We start from the raw sequence: 22,802 nt of genomic DNA on the forward strand, positions 1-22,802 counted from the left end.
TTCCCAAATGCCAGGTGAAACTAAATGCACTGGCAGTGATGTCAGCAATGTATAACTTCAGCAGATGAGAATTCGGTTAAAATGTTCCAACATCATGTCAGTACGTCAAGAGTCGCGGAATCCGCGGCTTTCTACCCTTTTAGTGCTGGTGCGAAAATAGGGGAGCTGGTCTGAAGAATTCCTGCTGGTTTGGTGAAGTCCTAGTTCCATTTATAGTCCGGGTAGATTATCTCCCTTCCTGTCCACTGTCCAATCCAACGCATGTGACAAGTTTGTCTTATCGGTAAGGGGCATAAATAGCCCAGCGGTCAGGCAGATTGTGCCCGCTCCACGCCGACAGCCTCTCGCCACCGCCACCACACTCCGGTCCGCACTCCGCCCCAACCTACATCCCAAATGGCACCCAAGAAGGACGCCAAGAAGCCCGCGGCTCCTGCTGCTGCTCCTGCCCCGGCAGCGGCAGCGCCCCCCGAGCCCGTCAAACCCAAGGAGCCGGCCATCGACTTGTCCTCAGTCAAGGTGGGTATGGTCTGCCGGGATGTGATGAAGCGGCTTGGCTTTGCATGTTACCTCGCTGACCAACTCCCGCCAGAGGACCGTCGTGCCAGATCTCCGCTGGTGCATGTTTTGAGAATTTTAACGGGCACCAAATGAAACTGGCGTGAGATTAATGAGCGCGGCTGCTGGCGGTCTCGCTGCTTCCTTGTGTGCCCTCATTTGATAATTCTTCGAAGCCTTTTGATAAATCTGAATGTCGGTCTAATGTGTTTGAAACGTTTGTTTTTGAAGAAACACGCTGTAGCGCTTCGCGGTGGGAAATTGCAGCATGATGAGTTTTTCACGCGGATCCTGGGAGTGGTTGCAGCCTAAATTGTCACCAGCCCTGGCTGCCGCCCCCCGCAGGGCGAGCCAGGAGACTGAAAACTCTTGCAGAAATATTGCCAAATATGGGAGCGACACCCATAGCGTGCCAGCTAAGGTTACAATTAAGACATCGTTGCTTTAAAAGGACAGACTCGTTCTATGTTGCTTGGTAATGCACTGGACTCCCATCCCTTCCCCTAATCAGCTGTTATGGGCTGGCTTGCGCTTGTTGCTGAACTGAGCTGAGCAGCTTCGTTCAGCGGCTCTGCACGGATCCTCGCCAGATCTTCGCCGACCGAATTATGTCAAATCGCGGGAAAAAAGACTGGTGAACATTTAAATGTGATCCAGGATTTCTCCTCGTGGTCTGAACAAGATCCACCTTAACTCTTCATCCCGTGTGCTATTAGCAACGGGAGCATTGAAATTAACACACCGTGTTAATCCCATCCTCAGTTTACATTGAACCCGGTCCCTGTACTGTTCTTACATCAACCTCTCAGGCAGGGAGGCTTCTCTCCCGGTACTAATCTTCTGGTGCACCTGAGCAGAGACTTCCATCCTTGCTGTGTTCGCTGGAAGACGTTCCCTGGTATAAGACGCTGTGGATGGCACTGAGTCCCGTCATACTTCATCCAATCCCGGTCCTCTTCCCCAACAAATCCAGTACGAGGGCGCGGACGGAAATAATGGCAACAGTTTCTCAGATCATAATGAAGGGGAACACGATAAGAGGTTCAGCGGGTATATATATGTAAGGTGATACTGAGCAGGGTGAACGTAAGGGGATTTTGAGGAGAGTATATGTATGAGGAATCCGAGTAAGGTACTGCATAAATTCATAAATCACAGAAGCAGAATTAGGCTATTCGGCCCATCGGGTCTACTCTGCCATTCAATCGTGGCAGTTCTAGCCTCTCCTAGCCCAATTCTCCTGCCTTCTCCCGATAATCTTTGACACCGTTATTAATCTGGAACCTGATCCAGATATATCTCCGCCATAAAAATGTCTAATGAACTTGGCTTCCACAGCCGTCTGTAGTAATGAATTCGACAGGTTCACCACCCTCTGACCTAAGAAATTCCTCCTCAAATCCTTTTTAGGGAGCTCCGTGGATATATATACATGGTGATTGTTGGATTTATATTAAAGGGCATTTAGTTTTGAAGTATGTAAGGAAACTATATAGGAGTACATTAAGTGTACCCAAGGATATTTAGGGTATATTTTAGTTGGCTTGGAAGCATATATATGGTGTTACATGCTGCAAATTAGGGGTTAATGAGGCATATGTAGGAGGGCTTATATGTAAGGCATCAAGGTGTATAAGATCACCTTAAACCTGTGCCTGCAGAGCAGTTGCCCATTTATCCTCTCCCCACAAGAAAATGGATTACACCTATCACTCCAGAGACACACCTCCTCAGAGCCCCTTTATACACATTCCCAGAAGGCCCCTCCTTACTTAAATCCATTCAGAATGGGTACACATAATGGCATTGGGGTAATATAAAAGCCTGGGGGGTAAATGAAGGGGATCATTGATGGGTAAATGAAAGGACTGTCGGATCTCTGAAGATATTTGTGTAAGGGAAACTCTGAGGACTCTGCTGAAGCCTGTCATGGGGGTTCTAAGAGCTAAAAGGAGGATCCGGATGGGGTTATTTGTAAGGAAGAATCCAGGTTCTCTCTCCCTTTGTTTACCTTCTTTATCCCTCCCCCACCTGGCTCCATTTACCAACATACCTCTCCTCATCTTCCACCCACCACCCCCTGTACTGTACCCCCTTCCCTGCCCCGTTCTATATGCTGCCATCTTTCCCATTTCACCACTCCCCACCCCAATCCCAAAGCAGTCTCCACCTGAAACGTTGACACATTCCTTTCCTTCCACATAGGCTGCTTGACACCCCCTAAACAGTTTATTTTGCTCCAGTATCTGCAGTCTTTAGTCCTCCTGGAGTGTTAAGTCGTCAACATAGCTAGCAGGTTCAGAGTTCTCATAGATACTGGCTGGCCTTGTCCCAATCCCTAGTCAGGCAGCTCAAATTGAACTGTGTCCCACAGATAGGACAGAAAAGGTCTGAGGGAGGATATGCTGCCTCCATCTTAACTCTGTTCCCACATAGTCACAGAATATCCCTTTACGTATCCCCACTGAGTTCCACTCCTTCACTGGGTTTATATGTTTATTTTTGATTTGCATGTTCATTACAAATGATTGTGATATTAAAATTCCCCAGGTTGTTTGCTGCATGCCAATGGAATGGTTTCAATACTTTGCGCTTCGGTGATTATTTTCACAATATTGCACTTTCTCCCAGAAATTACTAACTGACAGCATCAGGTCGTTAATCACTTTCTTCAATGGAAGGTTCATTGTTTTCAATAACTTATGTGGTGTTCCTTATCCTCCCTTTCATGTGTTGGGTGTATTGCTGAATGCTTAATGAAAGTAATATCTATCTGTGCATTCCCTCTTTGCAGTCTCTTGAGAACGATAAGAAGGAAACAGAACATTGCAAATGCATCGATGTCCTATCAAGTTGCAGACAATGTAAAATCCTGTAAGAGGTAGTGGTCACTGAGAGTGTTTCATTGAGGCAGAGAGAGTTTTTCCCAGAGTCAAATGAATGCTGGGTGAATGAATAATTAATCTGTAATAATTTAAGCAACAACAATGAAACAAGGTCTCTCTCTCCCTAACAACCTTTACTAATGAAACGGTACTGAACTCTATAATTTAAACAGTACAACTATAATTTCTGTGCGTTCTGAATTGTGGGATACAAGGGTAATCAATTCATTTTATTTGCCAAACCTCTGAGCAACCTGTCCCAATCAAAGTAAACCTAGTCCACATCCTTCACCACGCATTACCGTGTGTGTAACCCCAGTAAACTGTGTCAGCTGTCAGGTGATGCCAGTTCCATTCCAATACCCCTGTTTCCTCAGTGCCAAGGACGAAAAATGTCAGAAAATCAAATTGGTGGAAATGCCCTCCTGGTCCTTAGAGTCATAGATTAATACAGTGTGGAAACAGGCCCTTCGGCCCAACTCGCCCACAACGGCCAACCCTAGTCCCATTTGCCTGCGCTTGGTCCATAACACTCCAAACCTGTCCTATCCATGTACCTGTCCAACTGTTAAATGATGGGATAGTCCTCTTTCAGCTTGTTCCGTACATCCACCACCTTGCGTGTTCTTTGAAAATTCCCAACCACTTCCATATGGAATTTACGACATTATGTCACTCTCCACGACAAATGGAGGCCTCAACTCAAACCATGAAATGAATACTTACACAGCACTTCCGCCACTAACCAAGGTGTTGCAGAAATCCAGCACAGTGAATCCAAGAAATTGACAGATGATGTTTCAGGTTAGGACCCTTCTTTCCACTGATTGGAGTAGGGAGGGGAAGAGGAGGAGAAAGCTGGAACATATGGAGATGGGGGCGGGACAAAGCCTGGCAAGTGATGGATGGATACAGGTTAGGAGGGTTTTATTGGCAGATGGGTGGTGTAGGTTACATAGACTAGAGGTGAAAAGGAGACAAAAGGGTGAATGAAATATAAAGCCAGAGGGAGGAATACAGGGGATGCGGGGAGGGAAAATAGGGTGATAAATTGAATTGAATTGAATTGAAGAAAATGTTATTAGCCAAATATGTATACAAACAAGGAATTTGCCTTGGTGCTTTGCTCGCAAGTAACAACACGATATACAGTAGACAATTAAAAATAAAACATTATAATTTAAACATGTGAAGAATTAAATAAAATACCAGAGCACAAGGAGGCTACTGAATTTTGGTTGTTGAGTAGAGCTACTGCTCGTGTTTTTATGTCTGGTTGTGGTGGCCTTGACAGTCCACCGTTGCCTTCCGGAGGGCCGCACTTCAAAGAGTTTGTTGCCAGGGTGAGAGGGGTCAGAGATGATCTTACCCGCTCTCTTCCATGCTCTTGCAGTGTACAGTTTGTCGATAGGGGGAAGGTTGCAACCAACAACCTTCTCGGCTGATCGAATGATGCGCTGCAGCCTCCGGATGTCGTGCTTGGTGGCTGAGCCAAACCAGGCCATGATGGAGAAGGTGAGGAGAGACTCTACGATGGTAGTGTAAATCTGGACCATCATTGCCTGTGGCAGATTGTGTTTCCTCAGCTGCTGCAGGAAGTACATCCTCTGTTGGGCCTTTTTGACTGCGGAGTGGATGGTGGCCCTCCATTTAAGGTCCCTGGAGATTATGGTTCCAAGGAACTTAAAAGACTCCACAGATGTGACAATGGTGTTATTGATGGTGAGGGGGGGGGGGGGGGGGGGGGGGGGGGGGGGGGGGGGGGGGGGGGGGGGGGGGGGGGGGAAGGAGGGGGAGCTCTCCTAAAATCTACATCAATTCCACTGTCTTAAGAGCATTGAGCTCCAGGTTGTGATGACGCCAGGACGCCAGCTGTGACACTTCCTGTCTGTAGGCAGATACCTCCCCATCCTGGATCAGTCCAATCAGGGTTGTGTCGTCCACAAACTTGAAAAGCTTGACAGAGGTACAGTTGTTGGAGTAGAGAGAGTAAAGGAGAGAGGAGAGTACGCAGCCTTGCGATGCTCCTATGCTGAGGGTCAGCGGGTCCAAGATGTGCTTTCCCAGCCTCACATGCTGCTTCCTGTCTGTCAGGAAGTTGATGATCCACTGACAGAGGGGTTTAGGCACAGCCAATTGGGAGGGTTTGGAGTGTAGTAGCTCTGGCACAATGGTGTTGAATGCAGAGCTAAAATCCACAAACAAAATCCTGGCGGTCTAGGTGCTGGAGGATGAAGTGCAGGCCTAGGTTGACTGCATCATCCACAGATCTATTGGCCCGGTATGCAAACTGCAGTGGGTCCAGCAAGGGGTTTGTGATATTTTTCAAGTGGGCCAGCATGTCTTTCAAGAGCCTTTGTGACTACAGAGATCAGTGCGACAGGCCTGTAGTCATTAAGACCAGTAATCCTTGGTGTTTTAGGTACGGGAACAATAGTGGAGACTTTGAAGCAGGCCGGGACAGTGCAGGTTTGCAGGGACTGATTGAAACTGTCTGTGTAGACTGGTGCCAGTTGTTCAGCACAGAGCTGGACGGGGAACAGAGCGATATGTATTCCTGATTGTAGTATAACAATGATCGAGTGTTCGCTCCCTTCTGGTGGGGCAGGTAACGTGATGTATGTATTTTGGAAGGTCTCGGCTGAGGTTAGCCTTGTTAAAATACCCCAAAACAATGACCATGGAGTCCGGGAAGTCACTCTCTACTCATTACACGGTCAGCGAGTTGCGTTTGCGCCTCACGTATGCAGGCTTGAGGGGGGGATGTAAACTCCAGTGAGAATAAAAGAGGTAAATTCCCTCGGAGAATAAAAGGGTTTGCAATTCATAAAAAAAGATTCCAGATTAGGTTAACAGAAGTTAGACAGTTCTGTGATGTCGCTGCACCAGTCCTGTTTAGTATAGAAGCAAATTCCACCACCTCTTGATTTTCACGCTGCCTATGCTTCATGGTCCACTCTATGTAGTTGAAAGCCAGCCAGTTGCAACGCATTGTCTGGGGTCAACTCACACAGCCAGGTCTCGGTGAAGCACAGGGCAGCGGCTCGAGAGAAGTCCTTGTTTGTTTGGCACAGGAGTTGCAGTTCGTCCACTTTGTTGTTGAGAGAACGTAGATTTGTAAGGAATATGCTCGGGAGCGGTGTGCGTAATCCTCATCGCTGGAGTCGGGCGAGTGCTCCAGAGCACTCCCCACAGGTCCTCTTCCATCTCAAGACCTTGAACACAACCACAGCCCCGCCGACGAGAATGTCAAAATAATCCAGTGAGTGAGAGAAATCCGGAATGATGTTTGGATGTACCGAATATCTAATGTCAATGAGCACCTCTCTCATGAAAGTGATCTTAGCGGGATATTCACAGATGACACAAAAGACCACAGACAAAACAGCAAGAAGCAGTACACAATGGCAGCCATCACGGTGCCACCTTGAAAAGGGAAAAGATGGGGCTTAGGAGTGGGAGATGAGTGTACAAAGGAAGGGAAAGGAGCAGGATGACTGATGAGGTAGGAGATAGTGGGGCAGGGGGGTTTGAAGTTGAATTCTCCAACGAAATTGGAGAATTCAATGTTCATTCTATTAGGTTTTATCTATTCACGCAGAATATAAGGTGCTGTTCCACCAATTAGTGTGTGGCCTCACTCTAGAAATGGAGGAGGCCAAGGACAGAAAGACCAAGATTTATAAGCCAATGAGTTATGGAGATGCCTCCAAGAGGGACAGATGGGGAAGGTAGGTAAAGGTTGTATAGAACTTTGCTTGGACCATGGTTAGAATAAAGCACATTGTCCTGGACCACCTACATGGATGTGCTGGACAATAGAAAATTAAGAGGTTGTATCAGAACCCATCAGTTACACCTATGAAATTTTAACCATATCATAAATGACTGAGGTGCCACTTAAAGAATATCTGTAAAATTAGGAAGTATTGATTAGATAGATGTACAGGATGTCCTATTTATGGGTAGGTTCAAAATTAGCGTAACACAAACAATGGCTATTAATGAATGCAAGAAGGAATTCAGTAAACTGCTGAAAGAACTCAGCAGGTCAAGCAGCACCTGTGAAGGCAAAGGAATGGTTGATGTTTCAGGTTGAGACCTTAAATTCTAACTGGTGCAGGGTTTCAATCTGTAACTCCGATGATCCCTTTTCTTCCACTGATGCTGCCTGACGCACTGTTCTTCCAATGGTTTAATCTTTGCTCCAGATTTCAGCATCTACAATCACTTAGGCTCCAAGGAATTCAGAAACATCACTTTGACACACAATTAGAATCTGGAATAGTTGAGTGAGCAACTTGAATGTGTTCAAAGGAAAACTGGGCAAAGGCATTAGAGGAAAGGAACAGTGAATACATTGTTCAGTGGCGATGAAGGGAGGGAGGGAAGATTGGATTAGTGCTTGTATCTTACATATCATCCTCATGGGGAAATGCCCTCTTACTGTGCCACAAATCATATGTGTATCTATAATATTTACATGGACTATTGAATGCTATTGAAGCTTGTGTGTAGACACTCAAGGATCCCTTGACATATTTCTGTCAATGGTGGAAGTTAATTGTACTACTTTCTGGGGGTCTGGAATCTCCACCAGGATCAGAAAATGCCCTTGAGCATGTGGTAATGAGAAGCTGTATTAATATGAATTAATGTTAGGATGAGGTGACAATCAGTTGATGCTTTGACCTAAATGGTGTTAAGCTTCAGGATGCCACACTCAGTCAAATGCATCCACGATATGGGTGGCAGTCAGTCCCCTCACCTGCAGAATTCAGCTCTTGTGCTATGTTTGGATTAAAGTTGTGGTGTGGTCTTGAGCTGAGTGTTCCTGACACATTCCAAACTGAGCATCTTTGAGGAAGTGATTGTTGATACTTCACCGCACTGTAAGAAAGATGTGATAGCGCTAGAGAAGATGTTGCCTGGGATCTAACGTTAAATTATGAGGTTGGTTTTCTTTAAAAGGCGGGAGATTAAGAAGAGACATGGTTGGGGTATGTAAAAAGTACGTCGGTATAGGCTAGAATGCAGAAAACTCTCAAAAGTAGATAAAACAAGAGGACTTAGACATTGGGTAAGGTGGAATAGATTTACAGGGATCTGAGGGAGACCTATTTTGCACAAGTCCTGGAATACACTGCCAGAGAGAGTGGTGGAAGCAGAGTTACTGACAACATTAAAGATGTGCCTATGCATACATGGTTATGTGCCCGGATCTGCAGGATGGGATTGATAGGATGGGTACCCACTGGTTGGTGTGGACATCATGTGGTGAATGGTCTGAATCCATATTGTATGACTATGACTCGCTATTGAAGACAGATTCTATCACTTTGAGAATAATAACATTGGCAGGTCAGATTTGTAGTCTGTACTGTGTGAAAGAAGTGAAGCTATTTCCAAAGTGCAGGTCTTCACCACTACAGTTGGAATGTTGTCTCGTTCCCTAGCTTTTGCACAAAAATGTTGAGTATAAGAATTGGGATGTCATGGTTGAGTCATAGATCTTTACAGCAAGGATGCAGGCCATTCAGCTCACCTTGTCCATGCCAACCAAGTAGGCATACTGGGCTAGACATATTTGCCTGCATTTGGACCAGAGCTCTCCAAAATCCTTCATATCCATCCATCTGTACAAATGTTTTTTAAAAGTCATAATTGCATCATCTTCTATGGCTTCCTCTGGCAGTTCAATCCAGATACAAATAGCTCACTGTGTGAAAAAGTTGCCCCAGAGGTCCCTCTTATATCTCTCTCCTCTCACCTTAATCCTATGCCCTCTAGTTTTAGAATCATCTACCCTGGGAAAAAGATTGTGAGTGTTCAGTTTGTCCATACCCCTCGTGATCCTCTGCACCTCAATAAGGTCACTCCTCAGTATCCAAACTGCAAAGAAAAATGTCCTCGCCTATCCATCCTCTCCCTATAACTAAAGCCCGCAAGCCCGGGTAATGGTCTGGTGAATCTATATGACACCTTCTCCAACTTAATGACATCCTTCCTGTAGCTGTGCTACTTGAACTGCACAGAGAACTCCAAGTGTGATCTCACCAATTACTTCTATACCAGCATCATGATGTACCAATAAAATTTGTACTCAATAATCTTCCCAATGAAGTTAAGCGTGCCAAATGCCTTCTTCACCACTATGTCAACCTGACTCCAGTTCTACCATTAACTGTGGAACTCTGCTCTGCAACACCTCATATTTAGCAGAGTTAAATTTAATTTGTCATTCCTTGGTCCATTTTCCCAGCCAACTTAGATCCTGTTGTAAACTTAGATGGCTGTTATCCTGATCATGATTACCATTTTTGTTGTAACGTTCCATATTTACTAACGGTGTTAACTGCATTGACATAAAACATAGAATAGTACAGCACAGCACAGGTACAAGTCCTTTGGCCCAAAATGTCTGTGGTGAATATGATGCCAAGATAAACTACTCTTATCTTCTTGCACATGATCCATATCCCTGAATTCCCTGCATAGCCACGTACCTATCCAAATGCCTGTTAAACGCCACTGTTGTATCTGTCTCCACCACTACCCCTGGCAGCACATTACTGGTATTCACCACCGTCTGTGTAAAAAACCTTGTTTCGCACATCTCCTTTAAACTTTGCCCCTCTCATTTAAAAGCCATGCCCTCTAGTATTTGATATGACCATCCTGACCATCTACCCTATCCATGCCTCTTCTAATTTTACATATTTCTATCAGGCACCCCAACATATGAAAGCAAGCATTCAATATGTCTTTCTTTACCACTCAATCTACGTGTTTGAAATTGAAAAGAGTTATAGACGGACCCCAAAAGTCTTCTGCACATGAATGCTGTTGAGGGTCTTGCCATTAATTATATATTTTCACCTCACATTTATCCTCCCAAAATGCAATGCCTCACGCTTGCTTGGATTAAACTCATCTGCCATTTCTTCACCTATTTCTGTAGCTGATGTATATCCTGCTATGTACTTTGACAGGCTTCCTCACATTCCGCAACTCCAGCAATCTTGGTGTCACCTGCAAACTTACAACCCTACCCATCTACACGTACACCCAAGTCATTTATGTATATCACCAACAATAGAGGTCCCAGCACAGATCACTGCTGAGCTCCACTGGTGACAGACCTCTAGCCTGAATATCACCCTTTTACCAATACTCTCTGTCGTCTATCAGTAAGCCCATTATGAATCCATACAACTAGGTCACAGTTAATCCCATGCATCTTAATCTTTTGTATCAGCCTACCATGAGGGACTTTATTAAATACCGGACCAAAATCCATGTAGACAACATCCAAAATGAAAATGTAGTTAACAAACAGCAGGTGACCACTACTGATCTCTGTGGCACACTACTGATCATAGGCATCCAGTCAGAAAACAATCTTCCACAATTTCACCCTGACTCCTTCTTCCAAGCCAATTTTGAATCCAGTTGGCTAGCTCACCTTGGATTCCATGTGATCTAACCTTCCAGACAGGCTTACTATGCAGGACCTTGTCAAAATACCTTGCCAAAGTCCACAACTTCCACTGTCCTGTCCTCATCAATCTTCTTGGCGACCTCTTTAAAAAACACTCCATAGATTTTTGAGGCATGATTTCCAACATTCAAAGTCATGCTGATTATCCTCCATCAGTCTGTGCCTATCCAATTGCTGATAGATCATGTCCCTAAAAGAATCCTCTCCAACAACATATCCACCACTGACATCAGATTCACCAGCCTGTACTTGCCTGGCTTGTCCTCGCACCCATCTTGAATATTAACACAACAACAGCCACCACCCAGTCTTCCAGAGCTTCACCTGTGCCTAAAATCAGCCTTGACACAACTGTGGGCCAGTCCTATCCTTCTCCATAACTAGGTTAAACTAATGGAATTATGGTCCCAAAGTGCTCCCTCATCTGCTCTTCAGTCATTTGTCCTAACTCATTCACTATAAGGGGTCGGTCCAGTGTTGCACCTTCTTTAATTGGGTCCACTATGCTATGATTAAGGAAGCTTTCTTGAATGCATTTAACCTCCATCCCATTCAGCCCCTTTAAAATGTGGTAAAATGGTAGTTGAAACCTACAATTTCTACAGTACCTTTATCTTTTGCAGCTATGTGTAATCTCCCTTCATATCTGCTCCTCTAATTCATTGTGACTAATGAGAGGCCTATAAAACAACCCCATCCAAGTGAACATCCACTTCCTATTTTTAAATTGTGTCTACTTAGCCTCATTGGATGATCCCCCAAGAATGTTCTTTCTGAGCATTGTAGTTATGTCCTTCTTGGTCAAAAAGACAACCTCCTCCACTGTATACCCCCAATGCCTTTCACATCTATACCCTGAAATATTGAGCTGCCAGTCCTGCCCTTCTCTCAGCCATGTTTCTGTTGATACAAACTCGACTTGAACACCTCATCAATGTTTCAACCCTAGACGTCCCACCCTTTGGTTAATACCAGCGCTCGTCTCCTCGATGTGGAGGGGAGGGGAGAGGCGGTGGGTCTGAGTTGATACTGCAGATCTTTTTCTTTTTTTTTCACATCGTTAGATTCCATCGGTCATTACCTCGCCTGATCACAGCTTGCACTTATCCCATTGAAGCCTCCTCGGAGACCACGTTACCACCCAATAATATCGTGTTCCTGCATTGCACCAATCTTATTCCCCTGACATCAATAACTGCCCATAAAAATACCAAGGTTCCTTTTATAGCAGGGACCCACTTGGACCAGCGAGCGCTCGCAGACTAATGGAGGCGGGCAGGGGCGGACCCTGGAAAGTGCTGACATGCCACAGACTCCGTGCTCCCAAAATAGCCTAGCCGGGTATTTCAAGCGTCCTGCTCCTGCCCTAAGAAAGTTAAAGAACTCTGACAGAGAGGGGTGGGCCGTTCCGCGGTGACACCTGATCCGCTGCCCCGTCACTGAGCGCCGGCAATAAGAAGCCGGGAGCCGGGCTGCTGCAGTTCCATCCGTGGGAAGAGCTCAGCGCCCCTTGCCGATCTCCAGCCATGGTGGGTCGCGTTGCTGACCGCCGCATAGTCGCTTCCCCTCCCGCTGCATTTGCAATGTGTCCAACCTCTGATTTCTTCTTCTTCTTTTGCAGTCGTTCTCAGCAGACGAGATTACTGGTAAGTGACACCGGGGTCCCGGGCCGAGGCAGCCGCATGGAGCCTTGTTCCTGCTCGCTGCTGCCCCCGGCCCGGGCGCCCTCTCCACCTCTCCAATCCTCCTCCTCTTTCTCTTTTACAGATCGAGTTCAGTGCGGATCAGCAGGAAGGTGAGAAGCGGTTTCCCCAGCAATGCCCCCTCTCCCACCCCCCACCCTCCCTCGGCCACCTGCGGATCCCGCTCCGCTCACAACCCGGTGCAGGAGACGGCTGAGAGCCCGGGTCTGGGAGTGGGGGCGACGGGGTGCGGTGCTGGGGATAGGAGTGGGGGCGACGGGGTGCGGTGCTGTGGCCGTGGGGAAGATGTAATGATGGGTGTTTCCTCTCAGCCTTTGGGAGGGCGCTGGCGCCTGTGGACGGGCTCAGTATTTGGCCGGGAGCGTTTGTGTGTGAGAGTGGGGAGACGCTGGAATCTCCAGCAAAGCTAAAGTGCTGGAGGAACTCTGCGGGTCACACAGCACCCGTGGAGGGGAATGGACAGACCGCGTTTCGAGTTGAGGCTCTTCATCAAACTCTTGGGAGAAAGCAAGCAGAAAACGGCGAGGGGAAGGGGCGGGCCGAGAACAAAAGAGCCACAGAGGGGGGTGCAGTGAAAGACGTCTTTCATTGAGGAGACGCAAGACTCAGGTGCAGAATCCTTGAGCAATCTTTCACTGCTCCACTGTGAAATCGCAAAGTAATGCCCACTTTGATGAAGATCACCTCCTCTCTTCCATAGCAGTTCTATGAGAACCTCTCTCACCAATGACTATCTACACTTCACGCTGCCTCGGGATTGAAAGCAGCCAACATAATCAAGTACCTTTCCCACCAGTCACTCCCTCCTTTGCCAATCCCATCCAGCAGCAGATACAAAGTACATACCACCAGACTGAGGAACAGCTTCTTGCCCTCCGTCATCAGCTAGTGTAGAATCCTCGTTTTCCAACCTGCAGACACTGGAAGTGTTACACTACAATGCTGAGGAACTTTAATTATGAACTCTGATATATTCTATATTCCGAGTTCACTTCTTGATACCCGTTGTAGTTACGTTTGGCTTAATTATATTTGTGTATAGTTTCTGCCTAATTTGATTGGGTAGCACACAAACAAAAGCTTTTCATGATATCTTGGTACACCAGTCAAAAATAAATCAATAGGGAGGTTTCACGGCAGTCGGGTCACGACCCATGACCCGTACTGTTGCTACGCTACGCCAAGTGGAGTACACGCGATGAACTGCAGGTAGGCACTTACCATTGTTTCCAGCGTAGCGGGCCCGTTAAAACCCGCTGAAATTGTCATTTTTTGCGCTGTAAATAATTATGGCAATCGGGATAAGCGTGTGAGACATTTATCCTACTTCAGAATTCCAAAAGTGAGGAGAAATGACGGTAGATAGAAGCGAGAGCTGAAGGGACAACAACAGACAGAGTGCTTGGCGAACATTAGCCGTTTGCTCACTGCATTTCATCAAGTAAGGCATTATTTGTGTTTTTCTTGATTCCTTTGGCATCTAAAAAGTTTCAGAAGTGATAAATCTGGCTGTAATTTTTTTTAGATCACCCATGGTTCTCGTGGGTTGTTACATACAAAATGAAAACGCATCTGAAGAAAATTTTACAGCCAGATTTATCACTTCTGAGACTTTTTAGATTCCAAAGGAATCAAGAAAAACACAAATAATGCCTTACTTGATGAAATGCAGTGAGCAAATGCGATAATTCCCAATATTTTCAATTCCAATATTGCACAGCCAATGTTTACCAAGCACTTTAGCTGCTGTTGTCCCTTCAGCTCTCGCTTCTCTTTACCTTTATTTCGCTTCACTTTTCGAATACTGAAGTTGGGTACATGTCTCTCACACTTACCCCGACTTCCACAATTTTTTTTCAGCGCAAAAATTCTACATTTTGGCAGTTTTTAACAGGTAGGAAAGTACGCATTTCTTGCATTAATAACGTATACGGATGTCCTCCAGATGGATTGAGCGCTCCGTGCGTCAGGCCCTATGACCCAGTGACCTTACGTGCAACCCCCCTATACTAATCCCACTGCGTCTCCTATGGATCTTTCACTTTATGCCAGCTCTTGTTCCACCTCTTCCCCTCACCCCATCCCTCTACTCCATCAGTTTGATATAGTTATAGTTATGGTGAGTATAGTGATGTTGCTGTTCCTGATTCAGGCAGAATTATAACTGAAAACCAAATTAAAAATAAAATAGAAAATACTGGAACGCTGGGGCAGCCCAGTGGTGCAGCGATAGAGCTGCTGCCTCATAGCACCAGAGACCCGGGTTCCATCCTGATTACAGATCCTGCTTCTATAAAATTTGCCCCAGTGTGTAGGGTGCGAAAGTGGGATAATATGGAACTAGTGTGAACGAATGATCCATGGTCAGCATGGATTTGAGTGGGATAAAGGGCTTGTTTCCACTCTCCTTTTTCTCTCTTTTCTCCAAATTGCATATTGACACGCAGTGAATGCTTCTGCTTCATCATCTCAGTGACCTGGGTTCAATCCTGATGCAGGTATTGCCTGTGCACATTCTCCCTGAGACTACTTAGATTTCCTCTTGTCATCAGACTTTCTCCCATATCCCAAAGAGATGTGGGTTGGTAGGTTAAATAGTTACTGTAAATCACAGCGAATGTAGGTGGCTGTTAGGAGTGTTGGGGTTCAGCACATGTGAAAGAATGAATTACAGGAAAATAAATGGTGAAATCAGACTGCTCTGATAAGATCAGATATGCTCTGATATCTCAGTAAGAAATGAAATGTCAGAATATTTGACAACACTGCAGTCAATGGAGCAGGTACCTCAAATAGTGGAGGTCAGTTTCAGTCGGCCAGTGCTATAAGTGTCCAGTAGCTTTGCCGCAAAATACTTGTATTTCCTTGGGAGATCCATCATTTGCCATGAGATGGTGGTAGAATTTTCCACTACATGCTGGTTGCTTAAACCCCACCAAAAAAGGTCACTGAATATAAACTTGTCCTTCAAATTTGATTCACAAATGAATGCGAGCATGTTTACTAATGTACGTATAAATGCCATTACAAATGTACTAAACATTCACACTCATTCCGTCTGCTTCAGTGGGTTTTCTGCCTTTTTTTAGCATTCTTAGTCTGTATTTATATTGTGTAGGGTGGCACTGGACTGGTGATTTTAATGTGGTCAGAGTTTAATTTATTCTTTCCAATCTTATCCATCCCATTGTATATATTGTCATGTTCTCTACCCCTTAGACTTCAAGGAGGCTTTCCTCCTGTTTGACAGGACTGGCAATTCCAAGATCACCTTGGTCCAGGTTTCAGATGTCATGAGGGCTCTCGGCCAGAATCCAACTAACGCTGAAGTGAAGAAGATCCTGAGTAACCCCAGTGCGGAGGGTAGGTATCGTGTACAGAATGGATGTCTCAAGTACACTCCTGTGTTGCGTAATTCCGATTCTACAAAAATCATATATCCTGAGGACCATGGCCTGATAATTTGTCATCTTTTATTTTTATGTTCCTTTCTTTAGAAATGGCCAACAAAGCCATTGATTTTGACCAGTTTCTTCCCATGCTCCAGACCATGGCTAACAACAAGGATCAGGGATCCTACGAGGACTTTGTTGAGGGTCTGCGCGTGTTTGACAAGGAAGGCAATGGCACAGTGATGGGCGCTGAACTCCGCCACGTTCTGGCCACACTAGGTAAGACAGGGGCACATAGGGACATGATGTAGATAAGGCCAAATTTGGAGAATGTGTGCAGTTTTGGTCACCCTGTTATTGGAAGAATGTGATTAAACTGGAAAGGGTCCAAAGAAGATTTATAAGGTTACTGGGTCTGGGATGTTTAAGGTAGAAGGAGAGGCTGGCTTTTTTACTCCCAGGAGCATAGGAGGGTGTGGGGTGACATGGAATTTGATGAAATAATGAGGAGCATAAATAAAGTGAATATCCACAGTCTGTTCCCCAGGAAAGGAGAGTCTAGAACTAGACTACATAGGCTTAAGGTGAGAGGGAGAATATTGAAAAGAGACCCGAAAGGCAACTTTTTCTCACAGAGGGTAGGGCTGAGTACATGGAACAACCTGCCAGAGGAAGTGGTAGAGGCAGATACAATATCAACGATTAAAAGACACTTGGACCAGTGCATAGATACAAAGGTTCTGGATGCATACGGGCCAATGGCAAGGATGTGGGACTGTGTCGAACAGGCCACTTAGTCATGTGATGAGCTGAGCCAAAGGGCCTGTTTCCATGTTGCATACCCTATGCTCCATGACATCTACAATGTTAAAGTATGACTGTAATTAACGTAAAAATGAGGCCATTCAAGCAAAGTAAATTTGAGAGCATAGAAGAAGAATTAAAAAAAAATCTACATGGAGAGTCTGGCACTTGTCTTTTCTGTAACAGTTTGAACACAGTTGTGCTGCCAATGTATTTTGCATTAAGACACTTGGGCTAAATCCAGAACTGGTTTTCCTAATGTGTTAATATGCATCTATATGACCCCACGAGAGTACATTGCCTAATAGCAGAGGAATTGCCCAGTTACCTGATAGCAAAGTCCCACCATTGAGCAAGTGCTTGTTAGGTGATGCTCGGGGAATGAATCGTGGCCAAGTCATTACTTGAACGAGTGTACGGAATTTTAATACACATCGGAACAGGCTGGCTGGAGACTTGAGTGTAAAGGAATACTTCTACATAGATGAATTATGCTGGAAATTAGTCCCAAGGAACCAGTAATCCACATTGCAGAGTTTTGAAGGAAGTGACTGTGGGGAAAGTGGATATGCTGGTTAGCGTTCCAAGATTCTACAGATTCTGGAATTGTCTCCATGGATTTGAGGATAGCTCCTGTTTAAGGAAGGTGAGAGGAAATGGGGATTATCAATCCAATAGACTGACAGTGGACATTAGTCATTGGGAAATTGTGGAATCTATAATATGGACTTCAAGACACTTAAAAAATATATGACCGAGCAGAGTTAATATAAATTAATGAAAGATAAATCATGTTTAACAAATCTGAGTTCTTTAAGGATGTTTCTAGTAAATTGGATGAAGGAAAAAGAATGTGGTATATTTTGATTTTCAGAAGTCCTTTGATTAGGTCCCAAAGGGGTTCAGTGAACAAAGTGAACACATGGAATTGGAGTAATGTAATAACATAGATTGAGATTTAAATTAAAAAAAAAAAAAATTCCTTACTTCTCCCTTTCTTTCCTGTGCCTCACCTGGACACACACCCATTTCTCCCCTTCCCCGTCCATCTATATTCCTTCCTCTGGCTGCACAATTTGCATGTCTTTTATCCTTATCTCACACTTTATGTTATCTCCCCAACAACCCCCCCCCCCCTTCCCCCCACCATATTGTCTGAAGATCCCTGACCGGAAACATCTCCAATTCATATTTTCCAGAAATGTTGCCTGACCAGCTGAGTTACTCCAGCATTTAGTCTTTTTTTTTGTAAACCTGCATCTGCAGTTCTTTGTACCACCAATAAAGATTGAGAGCTGGTTAACGGATATATAACAGAGAGTGAATAAATTAATCTTTTTTTGGTTTGCCATTGTGACTTGTATGATATTGTTGAGCACAGCTAAAAATAATCTGGGACAAATGTAATGCTTTCATGTTTTGTGAATCGCACAAAATTAAGTGGGAATGCGAATAGTGATGAGGTTGCAAGGCAAGAGGAGTGCATATAGAAGCAAGGAGTGCATAGGCATCAACATGGAACATCATGGAACAATATGTTCAATGTGGAAGAAAGTGAGTTCATCAATTTTACTTCAGAGGCATCTGAACAATACCCCTCAAGTACCATTCAGATGCCTCTTAAATGTCATTACTGTTCTTGCTTCTATCATTGCTCCTGACCTTTCATTCCTGACTACAAACTACTCTTTGTGCGAAAAAAACTAACCCTCAGATTCACATTAAACCTTTTTCTTCTCGCCTTAAACCCATGCCCTCTAGTTTTAGGCATCCATGCAATGGGAAACAGACTCTAGCAAAAAACTGATGTAGGGCTCTCATATTTTATATACCTCCATCATGTCACTTCTTAGCCTTCTTCACTCCAGCCTATCCAATCTCTCTTTATAACTCATCCATACAATCCTCCAATCCAGGCAACATTCTTGTGAATCTTTTCGGCACCCTCCCTAGCTTAATCACATCTTTCCTGTAACATGGTTATAAAAACTGCACGTAGTACTCCAAATGCAGCCTAACCACTGCTTTGTACAACTATAACATGACATTCCAACATCTGCACTGTGCCTCACTGATGAATGCCAGAATGTTGCACACTTTCTTCATCACCCTGTCTACCTGTGTTGCCACTTTCAGGGAAGTGTGCACTTCTGTTCCTATGTCTGTCTGTTGGACAACACTCCCCAGGTTCTGTCATTCAATGCCTTGCCCTGGATTAATTCCTCAAAATGCAGAACATGCTTGTCGAAGTTAAATTCCATCTGCCATTCCTTCACCACTATCCCAGTTGATTTAGATCCTGTTGTAACCTTAGATTACTTTCTTAACTGTACACAATACAGCCAATTTTGGTGTCTTATTAATCAAACTGCTCACAGTTTCATCCAGATCGTTAATATTGTTTGTCTGACAATATTAATGGATCAATGTTTCGCTTGGAAGAAATATAATGTGAACATGAGGACAGTGTGGGCAAGGGTAGAGAGTCAGAATGGCTGGTGACAGTGGGGCAACCATGCAATGGGATAAGTCGGAAAGCACAAGGTGGTGATGAAGCAGTGAATGGGTGTGTGAACAATGGGGAGTACTGCTGATGACAGCATAGGATATTGTTCTAGCATCACACCTGGAATTAGTTCACTTTCTAGATATTGATGGCCCATTATGTAGCTGCAGTCATTCTCTCAGAAATCCTATTCATTGGGTATTCAAAATCCTCGCTAAATTATCCAGAGGTTTTTGCTGGAGTGACCTGTTTGCCCTCTTAGATGTTTGTTTGTCCAGGTTTCTTTTGTGGCAAATGTTGCCTATTCCTGTTTTCTGGCTCTTGTTGCTGTACGAAGCTGTTACTGTGCACTAGTAAATTGGGTACGGGGAGAGATTGTCCATTGTAATGGAGGGAATGATGCAGCAATTTTTGTTGTGTGCATCAGGTGAGAAGCTGACAGAAGAACAGGTGGAAGAACTGCTGAAAGGCCAAGAAGATGCCAATGGCTGCATCAACTATGAAGGTATTTGTTTGAATGAACGTGGTCATTTTCTTTCAATTGTTTGGAATTTCCTTTTATTTTCTCATGCGACATCTTACTCATTTATTCTATTTTTCTTTCTCAGCTTTTGTCAAACACATCATGTCTGTTTAAAATGGATCTCCAAGGTATGCTTACTTCCTTCAGATGTCTTTTGGCATCGTGCTCTGTTTCACGTTGTGTACAGTTCCTAATTTGTGACTTCCACTTGCTGGCTAATAGCCCAGTGGCTGCACAGAACAGCTATCAGCTGTGTCTCAGCAGTTTACTATCAAGACATTTAAGAAAGAGAAAGCACAGAATGGGAGATATGTAGCTCCAGGTGGAGTACAAAGTGTGTTCAGGATGTCCTTGGGGGGTGGGGTTTTTTTCCAGACCAAAACCAGGCAGGAATTACAGCATCTCTATGCAGACAGAACATAGTGGTTTGCAAGATCCTCATGAGCAGGTAATGCCTGAAGGTTACAGCAGCACCTTAACATTTCCCTTTCCATCACCTAATGTTTGAACTGGGTAAAAAGTAACAATCCTGATTTTAAGTCGATGTCAAACAATTTATTTCAAATGAAAGCATATGTGTAAGGTTAAAGGAATGATCCAATATTCTTGCTCATTATAGGATATGGGCGTCACTGGCAAAACTGGTATTTATTGTCTCTCTTTGAGGATGTTAGCTGGTACAGTCCATATGTTGAACTTGGTCCCCATGTCCGTCATGACAGTAGAGGACACTGGGTTATCCTGAATTTTGAGCCAATAATTGTGATGGACTTACAGTACATATTAAAATCATAGCTTGAATGATCGAACATAGAACAGTACAGTTAAGGAATAGGTCGTTCAGCCCACAATGTCTGTGCCAAACATGATGCCGAGTTAATCTCCTCTGCCTGCATGTGATCCTTAATTCCCTGTCAATCCATGTGCTTAGCTAAACGCTTCTTAAATGCACTTGCCATATCCGCCTAGACCATCGCCCCTGGCAGCATGTTCAATGCACTATGTAAAAAATAAACTTGCCCTGCATATCTCCTTTAAAATGTGTCCCTTTCACCTTAAAACTATGCCCTCTACACTTTGACATTTCCACTCTGAAAAAAGATTATTCCGTCTACGCCTCATAATTTTATGTACTTCCATCAGGTCTTCCCTTAGCCCCCGACACTGCAGAGCAAACAATCCAAGTTTGTCCAACCTCTCCTTGTACACAATACCCTCAAATCCAGGCACCATTCTGGTAAACCTCTTCTGCACCCTCCCCAAAATTTCCATCTCCTTATCACAATGGGACAACCAGAACTGCAAGCAATACTTTAAATGCAGCATAACCAAAGTCTGATAAAGCTGCAACATACTCAATGCTTGATACATACTCAATGCCTTGACCAATGAAGGCAAGCATACCATATTCCTTCTTTAAACATAGAAACATAGAAATAGGTGCAGGAGTAGGCCATTCGGCCCTTCGAGCCTGCACCGCCATGGCTCATCATCCAACTCGGTATCCTGTACCTGCCTTCTCTCCATACCCCCTGATACCTTTAGCCACAAGGGCCACATCTAACTCCCTCTTAAATATACCCAATGTGCTGGCCTCAACTACCTTCTGTGGCAGAGAATTCCAGAGATTCACCACTCTCTGTGAAAAATGTTTTTCTCATCTCAAAGTTTTACCACCAGATGGCCTGCGCATGCTTCTTTTCATTTTTGTTCCCATGTACAGCCAGATTGTGTGCTGCACTGGAGAAAAATCTGGAACTTGTGGTGTTTCCAAACGCTTGTTGTCCATTTTCGACAGTGGGCTTTGTGTTTAGAACATAGAACAGTACAGCAGAGAAACGGGCCCTTCTGCCCACAATGTTTGGGCCGAATATGATGCCTCGCTGAACTGACCTCATCTGCTTGCACATGATCTGTATCCCTCTATTCCTTGCATTTCCATGTGCCTATCCAAAAGCATCTTATACACTACAATCCTATCTACCTCCAACACCAGCCCTGTCAATGTATTCCAGGCCTCCACCACCCTTTGTGTAAAATAGCCTGCATTTCTCCCTTGGACTTTTTCCCCATCAATTTATAGCTATTCCCTTGAGAGTTGGACATTTCCACCCTGGGGAAAAAGGCTCTGACTATCTATACTTCTAACGTCTCCCCTGAACTTCTGACATTGCAGAGAAAACAATCCAAGTTTATCCAACTTCTCCCTATAGCTGAAACTTCACCAGGCAGCATTCTGGTAAAGCTCCTCTGCGCCCTCTCCATTTGGAATATTGCATGCAGTACTGGTCGCTCCGTTGCAGGAAAGACGTGGAAGCTCTCCAACTAAAGTCTTTCCCAAACAAAGTCTTATGACTTCCTGAAATATGACAGGTGTATATTACATAAGGTGTTTGACGAATTGTTACAGCGCATCCTGTAGATGATGCATAGTGCATTGAAGGAGTTCCAGCTATCGGAGAGGGGATGGGGTGGGTGGGTGGCAGGGAGGTGGTGTAAGAGGGCTAGATGATTAAGGTAGGGGTTGTGAGTGTTTAAAAACTTGGAAATCAATGCTTTTAGAAATTGTTTTTTTTTTAAAATACGTTTTGTACTGCAAGAATGTTACACTTTGTTCATGTTCTTTGCATTGGTATTGGTTTCCAGAATTGATGCACATGGTTCTAAGTCACTGAACACCTGACGCAGCCAAGATATCACAACATGGAACTGTCCCAACTGTGCAATTGGTCTACTTTCAGGCTGCACAAGAACTGCTTTTTTTACATATCCAATGAACTATGTTTCAACCAACAAAAAGGGGAAAAAAGAAAAGAAGATATTTTTGGTACCAAACCGGATGGATAAAACTGCTTAGTTTGTCCACGATGTTTGATGTGGTTGAAAAGTGCGCAGGGAAGTCAGCATCCAATAAAGGCTCGTGGTCAGTC

General features: G+C 44.5%; 1 protein-coding gene across 2 annotated transcripts; it reads left to right on the forward strand.

Moving 5' to 3' along the window:
- The first annotated feature begins 324 nt into the window (after nucleotides 1-324).
- Nucleotides 325-22,802, forward strand: LOC129698855 (myosin light chain 3, skeletal muscle isoform-like). Of its 2 annotated transcripts, none has more exons than XM_055638181.1 (7): nucleotides 325-519; nucleotides 12,712-12,739; nucleotides 15,867-16,010; nucleotides 16,145-16,318; nucleotides 19,777-19,854; nucleotides 19,958-20,000; nucleotides 22,519-22,802. In XM_055638181.1, the coding sequence occupies exons 1-6, from the start codon at nucleotides 397-399 to the stop codon at nucleotides 19,984-19,986; spliced, it is 576 nt and encodes a 191-aa protein (XP_055494156.1). In that variant the 5' UTR covers nucleotides 325-396; the 3' UTR covers nucleotides 19,987-20,000; nucleotides 22,519-22,802. The 2 variants fall into 2 exon arrangements, with proteins under 2 accessions (XP_055494156.1, XP_055494158.1); XM_055638183.1 differs by lacking the exons at nucleotides 325-519; nucleotides 12,712-12,739 and adding exons at nucleotides 12,341-12,473; nucleotides 12,566-12,590.

The sequence above is a fragment of the Leucoraja erinacea genome, chromosome 7 (genome assembly GCF_028641065.1).
Source record: "Leucoraja erinacea ecotype New England chromosome 7, Leri_hhj_1, whole genome shotgun sequence".
In the NCBI taxonomy this organism is placed as follows: domain Eukaryota; kingdom Metazoa; phylum Chordata; class Chondrichthyes; order Rajiformes; family Rajidae; genus Leucoraja; species Leucoraja erinaceus.

Bases quoted from the DNA above. Each gene is read 5' to 3' on its own strand.
- LOC129698855 (XM_055638181.1), top strand. From the start codon at position 397: ATGGCACCCAAGAAGGACGCCAAGAAGCCCGCGGCTCCTGCTGCTGCT. The intron at 12,740-15,866 runs GTGAGAAGCGGT...TCTACCCCTTAG, and splicing joins CAGTGCGGATCAGCAGGAAG to ACTTCAAGGAGGCTTTCCTC. The intron at 16,319-19,776 runs GTAAGACAGGGG...TGTGTGCATCAG, and splicing joins CCACGTTCTGGCCACACTAG to GTGAGAAGCTGACAGAAGAA.